Source organism: Pseudorasbora parva, chromosome 3 (genome assembly GCF_024679245.1).
Source record: "Pseudorasbora parva isolate DD20220531a chromosome 3, ASM2467924v1, whole genome shotgun sequence".
Classification (NCBI taxonomy): Eukaryota; Metazoa; Chordata; class Actinopteri; order Cypriniformes; family Gobionidae; genus Pseudorasbora; species Pseudorasbora parva.
Window position 1 is genome coordinate 25,123,644 of NC_090174.1, and position 18,791 is coordinate 25,142,434.

Sequence of the window (18,791 nt, forward strand, 5' to 3'; positions counted from 1 at the left end):
AATAAAAAAAAGAACACTGATGGGAGTGGAAAGTTCTGTGCAAAATCAGGCGCAGCAGGATTATTTCTATAATGACCAACACAATCTACCAAGAGCAGCACAAATGAGCATCTGGTTTAAGACATGCTTTTTTGGGGCGGTAAATAATGCCGCAAATACCAGTAAAACCTTAGTAAATCACCTTGCATTATTTATTTAAATACTGTCCTCCCATAAATTTTACACTCAAGTTCTGAAGATCTCTAGCTCTTACTCTTGCATCATTTTAAATCAGACTTGGGAAATCAGTGAATTCTTAAATGGAGATCTGATCATCTGAATCAGTGAGTTGTTGACTTGAGTTCAGTTTGCAGATGAATAATTCAAAGCAATTTGCATGCTGATTTAATGGGCTCATTGAGAAGAATTAGCTCAGCTATCGCATATCAGGATTTCTTTAGTTTGAAATAACAAGGAATGACATGTTTTAGGTGGAGTAAAAGTTTTTTCAAAAATAAAAATACTCCTTGGTAAGTAGTGATACTTGAAAAATGTACTTAAGGACAGTGAAGAAGTAAAAATACGTTGTCACTGTCCACCACCGATAAATATAGGCAACATGGCTCTGACTTAACATCTCCTGATTAATGAGACATCAGCACCTCGTCATGTGAAACGCATGGCCTCCGATGACATAATCGAAGTTGGATGGGGATTGTGGTTCATTCAGGGGCTTGAGATTGGAGAAGGGTGATAGAGAGCCACAGTGGAGATTAGAGGACCCAGTGTCCTGTCTGGCCAGGAGTCAGTCCTCAGGACCTGATACACTGATAATGTGGACCTACTTATCCTTGTACAGTCACTTAAGCCCAACTGGGAGTGGCAGAAAATAAGACAATTCAATCTGATATGTGTTGACTGCACTGCGCTGTACCAGAAACAATATGGGTGTAAACCATTATTTACTAGAATAAATGTATTAAAAATAAATAATTATTAGTACGGCTACTACTGCAACTACTGTTACTACTAATAATAATATTAATAAAGATGAATATTATATCAATAAATAAAGATTAATTAATTTATAAACAAGACTATATTATGCCATTTTACAAAGTTTTGGGGTCTAAAATAGGTCTTCATGATTGTATGTTCAAATTCAATGTACAAAACTGATTCCAAAAAAGTTGGGACACTGTACAAATTGTGAATAAAAACAGAATGCAATGACGTGGAAGTTTCAAATTTCAATATTTTATTCAGAATATAACATAGATGACAAATGTTTAAACTGAGAAAAATTATAATTTTAAGGGATTATAAATTGCATGGCATCAACGCAAAGTTGGGACAAGGCCATGTTTAACACTGTGACATCCCCTTTTCTTTTTATAACAGTCTGCAAACATCTAGGGACTGAGGAGACAAGTTGCCCAAGTTTAGGAATAGGAATGTTGTCCCATTCTTGTCTTATACAGGCTTCTAGTTGCTCAACTGTCTTAGGTCTTCTTTGTTGCATCTTCCTCTTTATGATGCGCCAAATGTTTTCTATGGGTGAAAGAACTGGACTGCAGGCTGACCATTTCAGTACCCGGATCCTTCTTTTGCACAGCCATGATGCTGTAATTGATGTGGCCTGGTATTGTCATGTTGGAAAATGCAAGGTCTTCCTTGAAAGAGTCGTCATCTGGAATGGGAGCATATGTTGTGATTTCCATTACAGTAGCATTCCTGAATGATGCAGTGCCGTCTAAGGGCCTGAAGATCACGGGCCATCCAGTATGGTTTTCCGGCCTTGACCCTTATGCATAGAGATTGTTTCAGATTCTCAGAATCTTTGGATGATATTATGCACTGTAGTTGACTGGGTATACCCAGCCTGATCTGCCGGCATTTTGATTTCGTCCGGCAACTCAGTCTGGAAATCTGTACATTAATTTTTACTGCTTCTGTTCCACTTTTGCAGGAACCAATTAAAGCACACATACGCAGCCGGATCATTTCCATAATGACCAACACAATCCGTTAGCATCTGGTTTAAGACATGCTTTTTTTGGGTGCAAACATCAGTAAATTGAGAAGCACAAACCTTTGTAAATCACCTTGCTTGATTAATTTAAAACTCTCCTCCCATGAACTTTGTGACTGAAAGGGAAACTACAAATGCAAATGCAATAAGGTTAGCCGCAAACATAACTGTCCACACCTTTTCAGCACTAATTTATCACTGCCAAAAAAGGGTTTGTAATAAGACACATTCAAAAATAATTAATTGAAAGGTTACTTCAGCGATTAGCATATGGCTTTGTATCAGTAGAAACCCTGGAGTATATTCAAATGATCGTGCTCCCCCCTCTTATATCCCCCTGAGACGAGAGATTTATGCATTTTATTACTGAAAAAATTCCTCTCGTGACGCAAATTGACGATATTTGCTTCATCTTTGGAATGTTTGCCCAGAGGCTAAAGACTACAGCCAGCAGAGGGAGCCATTTCCTCATGTTTTCAACTTGCGCATGGGGAATGGGAGATCACACTTACAGCACAGCTCAGCTACATGCATTAATTTAAACGGATGCTGAGCAATGTAAGTGTTTTAACTTCTCAAATTAATTTCTATGAAAGTAAGGCTTCCAAAGGCATTAACTGAAAACGCGTTGTGAATGTATGCCGCGAATGTGGTCGCGATTACCTCAGCTCTCATCACGAGAGCTCATCAGCTCATTTATGATGTTAAATGTAATCTGACTCCTAATCTGAGTTAGTGCTGTGAGACTCACGCGGCAACTCGATCGTTATATTGAACACACGCGTTCCCTATTTAATTGTACTTTCTGAACTCAGTCACTGTAATCCAGTAGCGGTGGCTTTGGGAATGGCCTCAGAGGGCAGCGAAGCATTCTGGGAATTTTAGTCTTTCATCCCCATGAGACAAAAATAATTTTTCTGTATTTTCTCAGTCTAGAAAGCACCAAATTCAAAAATAATTTCACATTTCTTCTACATTAAGGACCCAGTTTAAATACAGATTCATCTTCCCAGCGCTGAAGTACCCCTTTAATTACAATTATTAGATGTTTATAGGTGTTTATGCTGTATCAGGAACATTTTATGTCATGAAGAAAGCACAATGTAATATTCAGCATAAAAAAAGAACACTATATAACAGCAGGTCAAAAGGAAAGACTAAATGAAAAAAAAATGTCAAAATGTTCTCTAAGACCAATTGGTTCCTGATAAAACATAGAAAGAACAGTCTCTGAGAGTCTTGTTATTATGGAGACTGAGAGATGAGTCACTCACAGTATTATCAGCTCTCTAATGACTGTGCTGGATTAAAGCCAGAGAGCCCTAACACACCGTCTTATCTGACCAAATGCCCAAGCAGACAGAAATGAGCTATTGTGATTCGTTTGGTTCTCTGTTTAGTTGCATAATGGCTGTGATGTGAAAAAAAAATCAAACAAACAAACAAACAAACAAAACAAATGATTAGCATTAAATTAAATTAAATCTATCTACCTTCATAATAGGTCTATGGACCAACACAAAAACATAGATGGTAAATGTAAATTACCTGAAAAAATAAATTAAAAAAAGATATCTACATACTGTGTATCTGGAAAGTATTCAAAGCACTTAATTTTTTCACACTTTGTTATATTACAGCCTTATTGCAAAATGGACTGAATTCATTATTTTTACCCTGTCAATTCTACAAACAATGCCCCATTATAACAATGCAAAAGAAGTTTGTTTGAAATCTGAGCAAATGTGTGTGTGTGTATATATATATATATATATATATATAATCCCATGTACATAAGTATTCACAGCATTTGCACAATACTTTGTTGAACGTTGAACCTTTGGCACCAATACAACCTCAAGTCTTTTTAAGTGTGATGCTACAAGCTTGTCCCAACTATTTTTGGGCAGTTTCTTCTATTCTTCTTTGCAGGACCTCTCAAGCTCAAGGGTGGGGAGTGTCGGTGCACATCCATTTTCAGATCTCTCCAGAGATGTTCAATCGTGTTCAAGTCTGGGCTCTGGCTGGGCCTCTCAAGTACAATCACAGAGTTGTCCCGTAGCCATTCTTTTGTTATCTTGGCTGTGTGCTTAGGGTTGTTGTCCTGTTGGAAGACGAACCTTAGCCCCAGTCTGATGTACAGAGCACACTGGAGCAGCTTTTCATCAAGGATGTCTCTGTACATTGCTACTTTCATATTTTCCTTGATCCCAACTAGTCTCCCAGTTCCCGCCGCAAAACAAAAACAAAAAACAACATCCCCACAGCATGATGCTGCCACCACCATGCTTCACTGTAGGGATGGTATTGGCCAGGTGATGAGTGGTGCCTGGTTTCCTCCATGATGCTCTCGGTTCAGGCCAATGATTTCAATATTTGTTTTATCAGACCAGAGTATTTGGTTTCTCATGGTCTGAGAGACCTTCAAGTGCCTTTTGGCAAACTCCAGCCTTTTACTGTGCCTTTAACTGATGACTGGCTTCCATATGGCCACTCTACCATACAGACCTGATTGATGGAGTGCTGCAGAAATGGTTGTTCCCCTGGAAGGTTCTCCTCTCTCCACAGAGAAACACTGGTGCTACATTGGGTTCTTGGTCACTTGCCTGACTAGGGCCCTTATCTCCCGATTGCTCAGTTTGGCCGGGCATCCAGCTCTAGGAAGTGTCCTGGTGGTTCCAAACTTCTCCCATTTACGGGTGATCACTGTGCTCATTTGCGACTTTCAATGCTGCAGAATTTTTTCTGTACCCTTCCCCAGATCTGTGCCTTGATACAATCCTGTCTCAGAGCTCTACAAACATTTAATTGTACTTCCTGGCTTGGTTAGTGCTCTGACATGCACTAACCAGGTGTGTGCATTTCCAAATAGTGTCCAATCAAATGAATTTACCACAGGTGGACTCCAATCAAGTTGTAGAAACATCTCAAGGATGATCAGTGGAAACAAGATGCACCTGAGCTCAATTTTAAGTATCATGTCAAAGGCTGTGAATACTTATGTACATGGGATTTTTTTCTGTTTTAAAAAAATAAATAAATGTGCAAATATTTATTGTAAATAATAATAAAAAAAACTTCGTTCACGTTGTAATCATGGGGTATTGTTTGTAGAATTGAGAAAAAATTATGAATTTAATACATTTTGGAAATAAGGCTGTAATATAACAAAATGTTGAAAAAGTGAAATCCTGATGTGAATACTTTCCGGATGCACTGTATCTATAGTTTAATCAATCAATCAATCAATCAATCAATCAATCAATCAATCAATCAATCAATCAATCAATCAATCAATCAATCAATCAATCAATCAATCAATCAATCAATCAATCAATCAATCAATCAATCAATCAATCAATCAATCAATCAATCAATCAATCAATCAATCAATCAATCAATCAATCTCTACCTACCATCTATCTATCTATCTATCTATCTATCTATCTATCTATCTATCTATCTATCTATCTATCTATCTATCTATCTATCTATCTATCTATCTATCTCTCTCTCTCTCTTCACAAGTTAAGCAGGTAAATGCATTAATGATGGCAGTCTGCAGAACCACCCCAGTCCTGTACTCCATCTGTGTGCCATGAGTGCTACTATATATAGATACTCTGTTAGTCACAGATGCACCTCCCCCCTTTTCTAGAGCCGACTATAAAGGAGTCAAGCAGTCTGTGGCCTCAAGCTAATTTCCACACACACATCAGTCAGACAGGTAAACCTTAGCACCATGTGGCCTTACATACTGTGTGAAACAAACATGTGTGAAAATAATCTTGAGCAGCCCAGTGATATACAGTATCTGTGTACAAGTCACTCAAACAACTATCGTCACCAGCTGATACAAATTTGTACATGCACGGTGAAGTGAAGAGAAAGAATTGCAGGGTAATAATATAGCAAAGATCCGTCTGCCTTCCCCCTCAGAAGGGAGAGCCGGCTGGACTGTTTCCTGACTGGAGGATGCATATGTGTTTGTCATCAAGCAACATTGAAGATGTATATTTGGCTCAAGGTGTGGTAGTCACAGTCTCGAAGATTAAATCAATCTCTTCTCCGCTGATGGTAGATATTTGGATGATGAAAAGCGTGGTTTTGGCATCTTCTCCGAAGAGGACTAAGTTTCCATAGAGTTAAATTGTTATGTCTGCACTCAAAAATAAATAAATAAAAGTATTATGTTATTACTATGTTTTTCTTTTGTTTGTTTTTTTGGATATGGTAAGCACCGTAATACCATAGTTATTTTTATGATTCATTCATATTATTCCAACAAGTAGAACAACAAAAATCACTGTTTTAATCCTTAAAGTGGGGTGAAATGCTGTTTCATGTATACTGAGCTTGTTACACTGATAAAGACTTGGATTCCTATCCTAAACATGGAAAAAGTTTCGGAAAGTTTTTTCCGAGTATGGGTCCGCTTGACGTCAACAGGGCGTAATGTCCTTGTATGGGCCGCACAGGCTCTTCAACCGGTAGGGTGCGCGCGCGAGCGACCAGAGCGAGAGAGCAAATGCGCTGCACTCGCTGCTGTCACAGGACTTCACCAAATCAACACTGTCACCAAAGAAGTGTGTTTTTGACGGAGCGGTCCCAACGATAAAGGTTCACGGTCGTGCTTTGGAAGCAGGCGTTGAGTAAAACTGCTTCAAATGTCTGTTGTTGGCTATCGTCGTGTAAGTAAACAACAGTAAACAACACAATTATAGTTAATTTATCAATGGAGCATGTGATCTATGGTGTGTGTTTAAATATATTTGTTTAGCTGACCAATATAGGTGTCTGTTTGTTTACTGAACCACCTCAAACATAAACCTAGGGGACGTTCACACAAAGTGTGCTTTGCCATTCAAATGCGCTAACGGTTTACTCCATTGTTGTTCTATGTATAACGTTACACTAGTCTGACGTGCAAAACCGTTTTGCTTGCTACTGCTAAGGTTTAGTCGCATACAATAGTCCATAAACCGAATCATGTCCTCATAAACTGCGAGTAAACGCACACAAATGTTGACAGGCCACTATATACCGTATACCAGAGACGGACGTCCTGCTGTTGTTGCTTCTCCTGTTCAATTTATTTCACCCTCCGGATCTGATTCTGGATCATATCTGTATTAGTTGAATCTGACTGATATCCATGCTTTATTTAGGGTAACGTTTTCTTTTCCACGCTTGAGGATGTCACCGCTTTCAGACGCTCTCATTCAATAGCTGCACGCACTCGTGATTCTTTAGCTCCGCCCACATGATATGCCTCCAGCAGCTCGTTTTTTTTTCCGGAAAGACTCGGTACAGCATCTTTTTTTTTTTTATAAATATAATAAAACTAAAGACTTTTCAGAGATATAAAGGATGCAATACTACTCTATAGGTACTCAAGATTGACATGAGATTGACTGAAACTCAAGTGTTTCACCCCCCTTTAAACGCATTGCTCGGGTCTTTATTGACCCAGGACGTCATTCGCTTCCCTCCTCCAATGTCTGTGTGATACACAATGATGAATTGGCATTCCACTCATAGTTACCGCAGGCAGAAAACAAAAGAATAGAAATTATCATCAGCAAAGCTTGAAATGGCTCCACGATTTACTGCGGAGCAAGAGCTGAATGCATCTGTCACTTGATGGTGGATCTGGTGAAGAAGCTGTCAGCGATCAAATAGTTTTGAGAATAATGAGATGGCAAAAATTAGCCAGATGCTGAATGTACTGGGAAATGAGCTCTGATGAGGACAGTGATGATGGGATAAAACATCTGCTCAAGCTGAATCCTTCCAAACTCCAAAAGGTAACAAAATATGCTTGATTTTATTCTTCTACAAATTTCAGGAGAGTTTTATTATTGCGACAGGTAGATTTCCATCCGATATAATTCTGGGTCACTAAAGACCCGAACATGTAATGATGATTGGCGAAACAATCATGCGTTTAAAGCAAAGCAAAACTCATGACAAATGTCATAGCTGTCAGTATTCTCTTCACTGCATTTTCAAACTCAATTATACAAAATATGGTGTATTTTGTTTAGTTTTTTTTATTTATGGGTAATACAGTATACTATTTGTTCAAGTTAATACTGCCAGCTATCATCCTAATTAGGTTAAACCGTTCAGGAAACTGTTTGTTTGTTTGACAGAAATAAAATGGCTTTAAGTAATAAATTATACCAAAGATATATAATAAAGCCTATCTTATTTCTTCCCTAAGATAAGATATCCCTTAAATAACATTAATTTAATGTACTGTATTTAGCAACTTTTTCATTAGTCAGGTTAGAGTTTCAAATTAGCTTCCCAACACTGGCGGCCTACAAAGTACCACAGTGTGGTTCTTTATTTATTTGACCATCATTAGAATCAAGACTGCCAAAGGACAAGCACGCTATTCCCTTGATTCTCGATCTCCATAAATAAGAGATCAATTTGAATGATCATTACGGAACATCTCAGATGGTCAATATGCTCCTCTCAGTGATCTGCTGCTGATGTTGACTTGGCACAGGGCGCTAATAATAGCACTGGCCCAAAAGATTACATCACCGACAGAGCGTGAGAGATGAGTCACGTCAACCAGACGGTCCGAATGCTCAATGTGTCATTCATAACACCATCCTTGTTCTCAATTGCCCTTTTTCTTTCATTTTCTCCCCCTACTTCCCTTCCCACCCCCATCCACTAACAGCTACCGGTCTGAACTAGCTGGTTCCAGACTCAGCAGCACTGTGGGTGTTTCCTTAGCTGCTTTTGTTCAGTGGGAGCTAGAGGCACAAATATCTCATAAACATCCACCTTCATCTCTGCTATATTTCCTTCTTTCTGCCTTCATTCTGATCTGGCAAGATCCCTCATTGCTCACGACTGGGCTTTCCCCAAACTGTCAGGTCTGATGGGAATTTTTTTTGCACAGACTTTCATCAGCCAAGTGTGCGCCTCGGGCATGCGCTACGTGAACATGCACTGTATCACCATAAGACTCCTCAAGAAAAGGTGTATTGTGCTAATAGGCGTGGGACGTGGTTAGTGGGTCAGTGTGGGAAGGCCGCACCTGATGTGACTCACAAGCTCAGCCATGAAGAAATATGAAGAATATTAGATGCGCAGATGGCTGTTAATGAGGATGACTGTATTTTCTACATCCTTCTAAAAGGATTTTCGCATTCTGTGGCTTCAGAAGGAAATTTGTCAAGAAAAAAGAAAAGTTGTTTATGTGAGATGATGAAAAAGTCTTTTTCAATTTTTAATTACTATTTCAGCAATTTTAAGTCTCAGATCCTCCCTGAACCTAAAGCAAGCCATACGACTATTAAAACATTAAATAACCTCAGTGTAATTAAGTAATTCTATTTAGGACATTTAAGCTAATTAGGCATTTGTGTTAACTGAGAAAGAAATGTTATTGCAATTAACATTTTGATCCAAATAATCCGATGCTCATATTTATTCAATGAATATTTTGTCATGAAAGACGCAACTTCCACCTAATGTTTGACTTACAAACACTATTTATTAGCGCTTAAACTGATCAACACACACATACACACAGACCATTGACGTCCAGCGGGGCATTATTACACCCTTGGCACTAGTCCGGTTGACCTGTCCTATATTTCTCTTTTGTTCATGATTACATTTCATCCCTTACGCAAGCTTGCTTTCAGAAGGGACAGTGAAATCTATTGTTTTTTGATGACATGCACTTTTTTTCCTCATAGAAATGGAAGAAAGGCATAAAAACACTTGGATTTACACAACACTCCTACTACGACAAACATAAGTCACACTGTTACTGCAAGGCTGCATTTAATTTTGATCTAAAATAAAGTAAAAACAGCGAAACTGCATTATAATTTAACAATTGTTTTCTATTTTAATTTATTTTAAAATGTAATTATTCCTGTGATGGTGAGTCTGAATTTTCAGCATCATTACTCTAGTCTTCAATGTCACATGAGCCTTCAGAAATCATGCCGATTTTCTGCATTTCTTCTTCTTATTATTATTATTATACAGTAGAAAATGGTTATCCTGCTTCCCATTTTTGTGGAAACAGATCTTCTTCCATAATTCTTTAATGAATAGAAAGTTAAAAATTATCAGCAACTTTTGCAAACATATAAATGTCATTACTGTCATTTTTGATCAATTTAATGCATCCTTGCTGAATAAAAGTATTAATTTCCTCTTAAGTTGTGTATTTTGATACTTTAGTCACATTGTATAAATGCCATTGCAAAATATCAAGTGGCATTTACTTTAAAGACAGCCATAATCACTTTTCAAGTACTACATTTTAAAACACGTTCATTTAAAAAAAAACAAAAAAAAAACCAACAACAACTAAATATTACTAAAGACAGACAATGATGAAATGAATTTGTAAAGTGGTGGGAACTTCAGTCATCCTCTTTAAGTCAACATGAACCGAATAACAGCAGCAGTGACTTCAAAGTCTGCTTTATCGTTCTTTGAAAAGCTCCTTGAGGTGTCTGAGTGTGATAAAACCAAACACGCTTTGGTCCCTCATGTCTAAACTCACAGACACAGTGTGTTGCTGTTGCCACAAATCTCCTAGCTACCTGATACCACAAACGCTCTCTCCTCTTCAAAACAACACATGCTATCGTTCGTCTCATGCCAGACTCCGGTGAACATAAGAGCTGGCCTCAAAATGCTGGCTATCGTGCCGACACGCTTCAGGTCAATGCGGACACCACCATCCAGCCAAAATAAAAGAGACCATGGGGATGCATTCATGAACAGACCTTCAGAATAACAATGATGGCTGAAATAAAAGAAAAGAAATCAGTATATTCAGCAACACAAATCCTTAAAAAATGTATATAGCTTGAAAGTGACTCAGTAAAAGTTAGAAAGTATAACACAATGCTCTCCTTAATCACCAACAGGGAGATTCATTGAGAAGCACTTGAGTTTTTAATGGCTTTGTAATTCACCTTGAGGCAAAGAGTGACTTAACAAGCAGTGAGACAGTACTCAAATCATGAAAATCTCACTTTGATATGCCCTTCCTGAGGTTTATAAGCTCCTATCATGTCCAGATCCACATTATGTCATAATTTATGTATGTATGCTTTGAATAAATTGGCTTAAATGGTGCACGTCTGTTGAGTCACACTTTCTCAGATCATTCCAAGGGTTCTTCTTCCTTTCCTTTCTGAAACATCTTGAGACAATTTTTTTTCTTTCATTGATATTGATGTCAGTGAGAGTTGTTTTGTAAAACAAAAAAAATAATACTTTTAGCACTTAGTTTTAAGTTACATAAAATATATTTATTCTGTTACAAACGGTTTCTATTTCAAATATATGTTCTTGTGAAGTTTACATTCAAAGAATCAAATACTTACACAAATATTAAGCAGCACAACTGTTTTCAACATTGATAATGATGTTAAAAAATGTTTTTAAATAAATGTTTCTTGAGCACCATATCATCATATTAGAATAATTTAAAATGATTAGAATGAAAATTGGTCTTTTGATCTGTAATAGTAGTTTATAATATTGCCATTTTATTTGTTTTATTGCATTTTTTTATCAAATAAAATCAGCCTTGGTAGACAAAAGAGAGATTTCTTTTAAAAACATTTAAACAATCTTACTGACCCATCACAATATCATATGGTGCTCAACAACAGAAGGCCCTTCATCATATCTTAACCATATGACAGAATGTGTTTTTTGTTGTTGTTCTAGGCTGTTTTTCTATAGCTTTTGCTTGATCATATTTTAATTAATATGATTATGTGACAAGTGGAGCTCTCAATACTTATTTAAATAAAAAATGTAATCAAATTAAACATTATAAAAGACACCGAGGTCAAGTGGGTGGAAATTATTACCATTTTTGAATTTTCTTTTCATATAGGACATACTGTAGATAGTTTTTATTTGAATGGAATGGAGCTACAGTGACCCCTACAGCCACAATACAATAATACAATTTCTTTGAAGAACAATGGTTACTGCCTTAATACATATGAGTAAACATATAAATAATTAAAACATGAATGTTTAGGCTGTTTATCATAAGGATAAAGACTATTGACAGTTTGTTTTGGCCACATTACCATGCAGCCTGCTTACAGTCACGCAGTAAAAGAGCACTAACAAAAGACCAAAAATAGGCTTGAAGTTTAATTAAATGGCTGTTGATGGTTTCCTTCCTCGCTTATCTGGCGGCACATCCTGAAGCTTCTTGGAAATCGGACAGGATCCTGGTCCCTCTATCTATTCTGGAACATGCATAATGGCCTTTGGCTGTTTCTTTCAGTGCTCTGGGTTCTGACCTTGTAATGTGTACACACGTTTCACTGTGTGGAAATGCTAAACTAGACCAAGGCCAACAACCAGTTTGGATGTAGCACATCATATGTGTTGATCCCTCATGGTCGAGACATAAGTAATTCTCAAACTGAGCTTCAAAAATAATACCTGTATAGGACTAAGAAATGCAATGCAATTTAACACAGGCACGAGCGACTAGCTGTGCCAGCGCTGACCCTTATTCTTTCCAAAGTCAATAAACAAACAAAGAGGCAGCTCATCAGGCGACGCATTGCCCTGTCTCACCCTCCAAATTTCAGGCCAAATGAACATGCTTCCCAGGTGTCCAAAAATAGAGCATTCAGGCTCTCAGAGTCCAGAGGTTATCCAGAAAACATGCTGACCGACCTGTGCTGATAGGACTGTCCTGGTTGGCCGCCAAACCTAACACACGTTAAGAGCTGGTTTGACGGACAGGGCACAAACACTAATGATGAAGCAGAGTCTACGGACAAGAAAAGCTAGTAGGAGAGAAAATGCAAATTATCATTAAGTACATACACAGTAAGTACATACATGTCGGTTTTTGCATGTTTTTTTTGTGTGAGGTCAACTGTTAAACATGCTGGATGAAGCTGAGCTACAGCCATATTACAGTAAAGGAACTTCAATTAAAAATCACAAAAGTGCGTTTCAAAGTAGAGAAGCAAACTAAAAGTCCAATATGAAAACAAAACCAAAACAAAGGCAAACTATTACTGTATCTTTGTGGATTAATAAAGAAGTGTTTGTTTGGATTCTCATGCATTGGGCAAGTACTACAATCACCAGTACGTGACAGAATGCCGGACCAGAAACTGAATACAGGCTTACAGGTTGCCCAGCTGCTCTGTTTGGAGCAGAGATATCTCAGGGACTGTACCAGGACATTTCTAAAACTGCCATGTTTAACAAACTTTCCAGATCACTCCAGATTAGAACCAGCTTGAATGAACACACGAAGGTACGCCTAACTGGTCTTGGCCTTCAGGGAGATATTGCAGAGTTTCTGGAGCAGGTGCTGGTGAACTGCGGTACCATTCAAATACCACTGCCCCACTGAGGAGGACATCACCAGCCTCGCTCCAGAACCAGAACCCAACCAGTCACTGCCCACACACTGCATGGAACTAAAGCCAGAGCCCACCACAGACGGAGAGCCCGAGCCTGCCATGATGTCAGTGATAGTAACCAAGACGAGCCATCCATCCTCCTGGAGCCCAATTCTGAAGGAAGGTCTGACCAGGTGCGTGAGCTGGCAACACCGTGCATCATTGTGGAAATTACTCATGGAGTTCGAGAACATGGAGGAAAGCCCTGCACACATTCCAGTATCTGAGTGTAAGCTGCAGCTAGACCTGTGCATATTTTCAGAAAATGAAAGAGGATATTTCCATGACTCTCCCATCCACACTAGTTCTGACCAGTAATGCGTTACTTAGTAATGCGTTACTCTAATCTGACTACTTTTTTCAGTGACAAGTAATCTAACACGTTACTATTTCTAAACCAGTAATCAGATTAAAGTAACTTATCCAAGTCACTGTGAGTTACTATTTTAGTCATTTTCCTTAGAAAAAACAAACAAACAAAAAAAACACAAACAATTAATATATATATATATATATATATATATATATATATATATATATATATATATATATATATATATATATATATATATATATATATATATATATATTAGGGCCGGGACTTTAACGTGTTAATTAAGATTAATTAATTAATTAATTAATTAATTAATTAATTAATTACGCAAAAAAAGAAATAACAATTTTAACCACACTCATTTTTGCACCGCGGAACGTTTTACAATGAATGAGTTTCGACGGACCGATTATACTGGAACACCAACTAACGCTCACGAGTCACGACAATAACAGACCATAGTGAACATGAACGAAGAAGCTGATTAGACCGCTTTGCTTGGCCCCGTGGATGGGAAATTTTGTTTTAAAAAACGAAAGGATGGAAGCGTCGACAAGAGCATGGTTGTGTGCAAGCTATACAACAAGGAATTTGCGTATCACCGCAGCACATCGAGTCTCAAATATCACAAATACGCTTTTGCTACACTTAATGGCAAACATTGCACTGGTCTGCTGGACTGAAATAAATAAACAATATTTTGTTTATTAAGCTTATGTATTCAGTCATTATTCAATGGTATACTAAAAATCCATGTGAAAAATTAATTTCGATTAATTAATTACAAAGCCTCTAATTAATTAGATTCATTTTTTTAATCGAGTCCCGGCCCTAATATATATATTTGCTTTCTTCTTGCGTCTCAGGGAGAGCATTTTTTCAGGGAATATTTTTTAATTTAAACTTTAAATGTCAGGAGATACATTGTTGACGTTACTGTTAATAATGCACTTCCAAAAAAGGGAGTGTTGGCAAAAACGGTTGTCATTTCTATGTTGAGGGGCCAGGGGTGTTGTCGGAAACTGCTGAATGTAACAAATAAAGTAACTTGTAATCTTACTTAGTTACTTTTAAAATCAAGTAATCTGTAAAGCAACTAAGTTACTTTTTAAAGGAGTAATCAGTAAACAGATTACTTTTTCAAAGTAACTGTGGCAACACTGGTTCCAATCAGCTCGAAATCTCCTGTGTCTCCAGAAGCTAACCAGTCCCGCCTCCGCTGGTTCCCGACAGCTTCTCAGTTCATCCATTGTTTTCTCCAATATGCTATGTGGATGCATCTCGATCACGATCACCAGCTCCTTCTTGGAAAGAGCACCCTCTGTCACCTCCTTTAGCCATTGAGCCCATCACGCCATCTTGCTTGTCAACCTGCCGGCTTCACCTTGGCTCCTCCCTCAGTTCGGCTCCACCTGGGACCATCATTTTTGATGGTCATCAGTCTTTTCGCCTGGCTCCCTTGTTCCTTCCAGCTGTGCCCTCGGTCAGATGTCGCTCTTCTTACTTTTCCTCTGCCTTGGTCCACAGTCACACCGGCTTCGCCTCAGTCCTCCAGTACCCTGGCTCCACCTCAGATGCTCATCCCTGCAGCTCTGCAGAGGTCTCCAGAGCAATTGATGTCAGTCAGGCTCATTGTCTCTCCCTGGGTCTCCACCTCCATAGGCTTCCCCTGCGTCAGTTGTTCCCCTGGTGTCGATAGCCAAGTCTTCTCCACTATGATTCCACCCTCTTTCGTGACCCTCGTCCTAGCTGCTCTGAGTCCCAGCCTGGCTACTCCTGCCCCTGGCACCTCTCTAGCTCCCACCACCACCATCATCGTCACCATGGACTCTCCTTCTGTCATCTACCTTGGTTTCCTGCACTTTGCCTGCTCTGTGTCCTCCTCCAGAGCCACTGCCAAATGGACTTTTACAGCGTGAGCATGCTACTATAATTTGTTTCTGTATGTTAGTTTTCTCCTGCGATCTCCAATGTGTATCTATGTGGATTAATAAAGAAGTGTTCGTTTGGATTCTTCTGCAATGTGCGATCACTAAAACCACCAGTATGTGCTGTATGTATATTTCTGTTAGCGGTGGGCAAAAAATGTACATTAGTGTGTAGTCTGCATGAAGGCTGTTGAGAACTGTGCTAAAGTTCGGGCCAACTCTCTGCCTCTATTTACAGTGTTTTTTTGGTAGGAAATAAGGTGTTCAAGGCCTGATGTGGGTAATTTGGGGTTCAACAGTGGGTAGCTAAACCCAGTGCTGGGAAAAAAGTGCCATTGGCCGGAGTTTCCAGGAGGACATAGTCTAAGCACACACACTTATCAAACAACACACCAGATGATGACATCTCAAAACATGCAGTATTTGCTCTAAAAATAAAATGATGCTTGGAAAAACAATATGGAAAGCAGTCACAAGTTCCATAAGAGTAAATCTGTGTTAGCATTAAGATCACCAAAAAACAAACAAAATTATAGCTCACATTTGCGCAATCAATAGTTTAAAATAACTAGGTTTATATGTCCTAGAGGAAGCAGTAGTGCTGGCAAGCCAGCAAAATAATGATGTTAAAGGTTTAGATATACTTTGTTTTTAGGCTTTGGCTCTGCCTAAATAGAATTCCAATGAAATTAAATGAAATTATCAACTGAGTACATAGGGCAGTGGTTCACAATGAATTAATTGCAAAAATTGGTGCAAAAACAAAAAAGCAAAAAATAGAGGAATATCAAGACCTAAAATGGTATTAAAGTTGTTTAAAGCATGATAAATACATAAATACATTTTGCTATTTCCAAAGTGCCTTACAGTATGTATCAGCCCACCAAAAATCCATATTTTATTTCTTTTGTTCAAAATTTGAAGTTGATATAGCCTGGGTTTTCCAAGGCTAAGGTTGATATGATTTCTAAATATTTTTGAGATAAATCTCTTATGATCAGCAAGACTGGATACATTTGATCAAATATGCAGTAAAACTAGCCTGACAAGCCAGACCCACATCAAGATGTTTGGTCTGGAAACTCACCATTGACAAAGCTTAATCCGAGGGGCGGGATAAACGGTTGTCTTTCAAACTCCCTCTGCACGCGATAGGATAGCGCTACAACCAACCAGAGCAACGAAGGCTAAGCGGAGCTAGTTGATAGATTAAACTTTCGCCATATCCGTTAGGGCAAAACTGCGAACACATCTTCCCTTCTTAAGAATGACTTCAGTGCCGTTCTTTCTTTTTTTCTCAGAGAAAAGCTTAACTCAAAGTCTTCCAGAGTCGCGGTCAAAGCTGATTCGAAAGACCGCCGTTCACCAATTTCTGTGTTTAAGTAGCACACAAGCGCAACTCTGCTGTCACTATGTTAAGCCCCGCCCACCGACTCTATACACGATGTGATTGGCCCGACCAGGGTTTGGCTCTTACAGCTCAGAAGGGTATTGAGAATTGCTAGACGACACTTGCAGCAGATTAGATTTGCTGCCGCTAGGGTGCGTCTAGATTTCTAGGCTACATTAAAATAGTAATATTGTAGAATATTAAAACACTTTGAATAACAATTTGTATATGTTTATACAGTTTAAACTGTAATTTATTCCTCATTTTCAGCATTATTACTCCAGTCTTCAGTGTCTCATGACAGCCGGATCTCACGAAAAATGCGTATAAATAGTACGAGTGTGCAATGTTGTGGAATGTATACGCCAAAACTCATTTTGGCGTGCATATGATACGCTGTTTTTTTGCGTGCATATGATACGCATTTTATAATGTAAAAAATACGTTTTAGGGTATACATTCCACGACATTGCACACTCGTACTATTTATACTCATTTATGTGTGATCGGGTTGCTCATGATGCTTCAGAAATCATGGTAATAGGCTGATTTGGTGCTCAAGTAACATTTATCATTATTTACGCTGAAAACAGCAGTGCTGCTTAATATTTTAAATTCGAAATATTTTAGGATCCTTTCGTTAAAATATTTTTTTAAATAGCAGCATTTAATCACTATTGATAAGGTTTATTCATTCTTGCTGAATACAAGTATTACTTTCTTTAAAATAAATAAATAATAATAATAAATAAAACATTTACTGACCCCAAACTATTCAAAAGCAGTGTACATTTTTTGCTTAGCTAAATTTGAAATGATAGAATAGTGATTTTTTTTCCATTTGTTTTATTGTTTCCAGGCAAACATTGTGAGTCTCAGAAAAGTAATAGCGCACTCCTCAACAAGTTGGACTATTTTTGGTGTCACTTATATACTAAAGTTTAATAGAAATTACCAAGCAGCCGTGCAACTCTGCAGAAAGTGTAATGCACGCATCCAATTTGCCTTGTTCTCTACGGGCTCACATACAGACCTCAGTCCAGTTTGAGCCAGCATTTCTGAAAGAGGCGCACTGTTGATCTGAATAAGCATGTCCTTCCTTGTCATTCGAGTAAATTAACAGACATGGGCACAATTTAATTAAAGAGGGAGAACTCTGGCCTCTCAAACACCCCCTTCTACCATCTTGTGTAATCAGAATGCATCGTGGGACCATCAAAATATTTAGATTCACTAAGCTGTGCGAGTGTGTGTGTGTTTATAATTCTGTGTTTATTTCAGTGTTTGGAAGTAGCAGCGCGCACACACGCACACGCGCACACACACACACACACACACACACACACACACACACACACACACACACACACACACACACACACACACACACACACACACACACACACACACACACACACATGTTGATCTATGTGGTTTACAGGGACTCTCCATAGGCGTAATAGGTTTTATACTGTACAAACCGTATTTTCTATCCCCTTACACTGCCCCTGCCCCTAAACCTACCCATCACAGGAAACATTCTGCATTTTTACTTTCTCAAAAAAACATCATTTAGTATGTTTTTAAGGCCATTTGAATTATGAGGACATTTGATATGTCCTCATAAACCACATTTATAGTGTAATACCAGTGTAATACCCATGTAGTTATA

The 18,791-nt window shown here is 38.3% G+C and overlaps 2 protein-coding genes across 3 annotated transcripts in view; one reads left to right on the forward strand and one right to left on the reverse strand.

Annotated features, from left to right (window-relative positions):
- The window catches only part of adgrv1 (adhesion G protein-coupled receptor V1), a 195,036-nt gene that overhangs the window by 66,755 nt on the left and 109,490 nt on the right, over positions 1 to 18,791 (reverse strand). The gene's annotated exons all lie outside the window — the stretch shown is intronic.
- Positions 12,754 to 15,812, forward strand: LOC137071852 (uncharacterized). 2 transcript variants are annotated; one of them, XM_067440062.1, is made up of 3 exons: positions 12,754 to 12,880; positions 13,295 to 13,696; positions 15,329 to 15,812. In XM_067440062.1, exons 2-3 carry the CDS (start codon positions 13,480 to 13,482, stop codon positions 15,718 to 15,720), a joined length of 609 nt encoding a protein of 202 aa, XP_067296163.1. In that variant the 5' UTR covers positions 12,754 to 12,880; positions 13,295 to 13,479; the 3' UTR covers positions 15,721 to 15,812. The 2 variants fall into 2 exon arrangements, with proteins under 2 accessions (XP_067296163.1, XP_067296162.1); XM_067440061.1 differs by having other exon boundaries at positions 12,777 to 12,880; positions 13,280 to 13,696.

Bases quoted from the DNA above. Each gene is read 5' to 3' on its own strand.
- LOC137071852 (XM_067440062.1), top strand. From the start codon at position 13,480: ATGGAACTAAAGCCAGAGCCCACCACAGACGGAGAGCCCGAGCCTGCC. The intron at 13,697-15,328 runs GTAAGCTGCAGC...CTTGGTCCACAG, and splicing joins ACACATTCCAGTATCTGAGT to TCACACCGGCTTCGCCTCAG.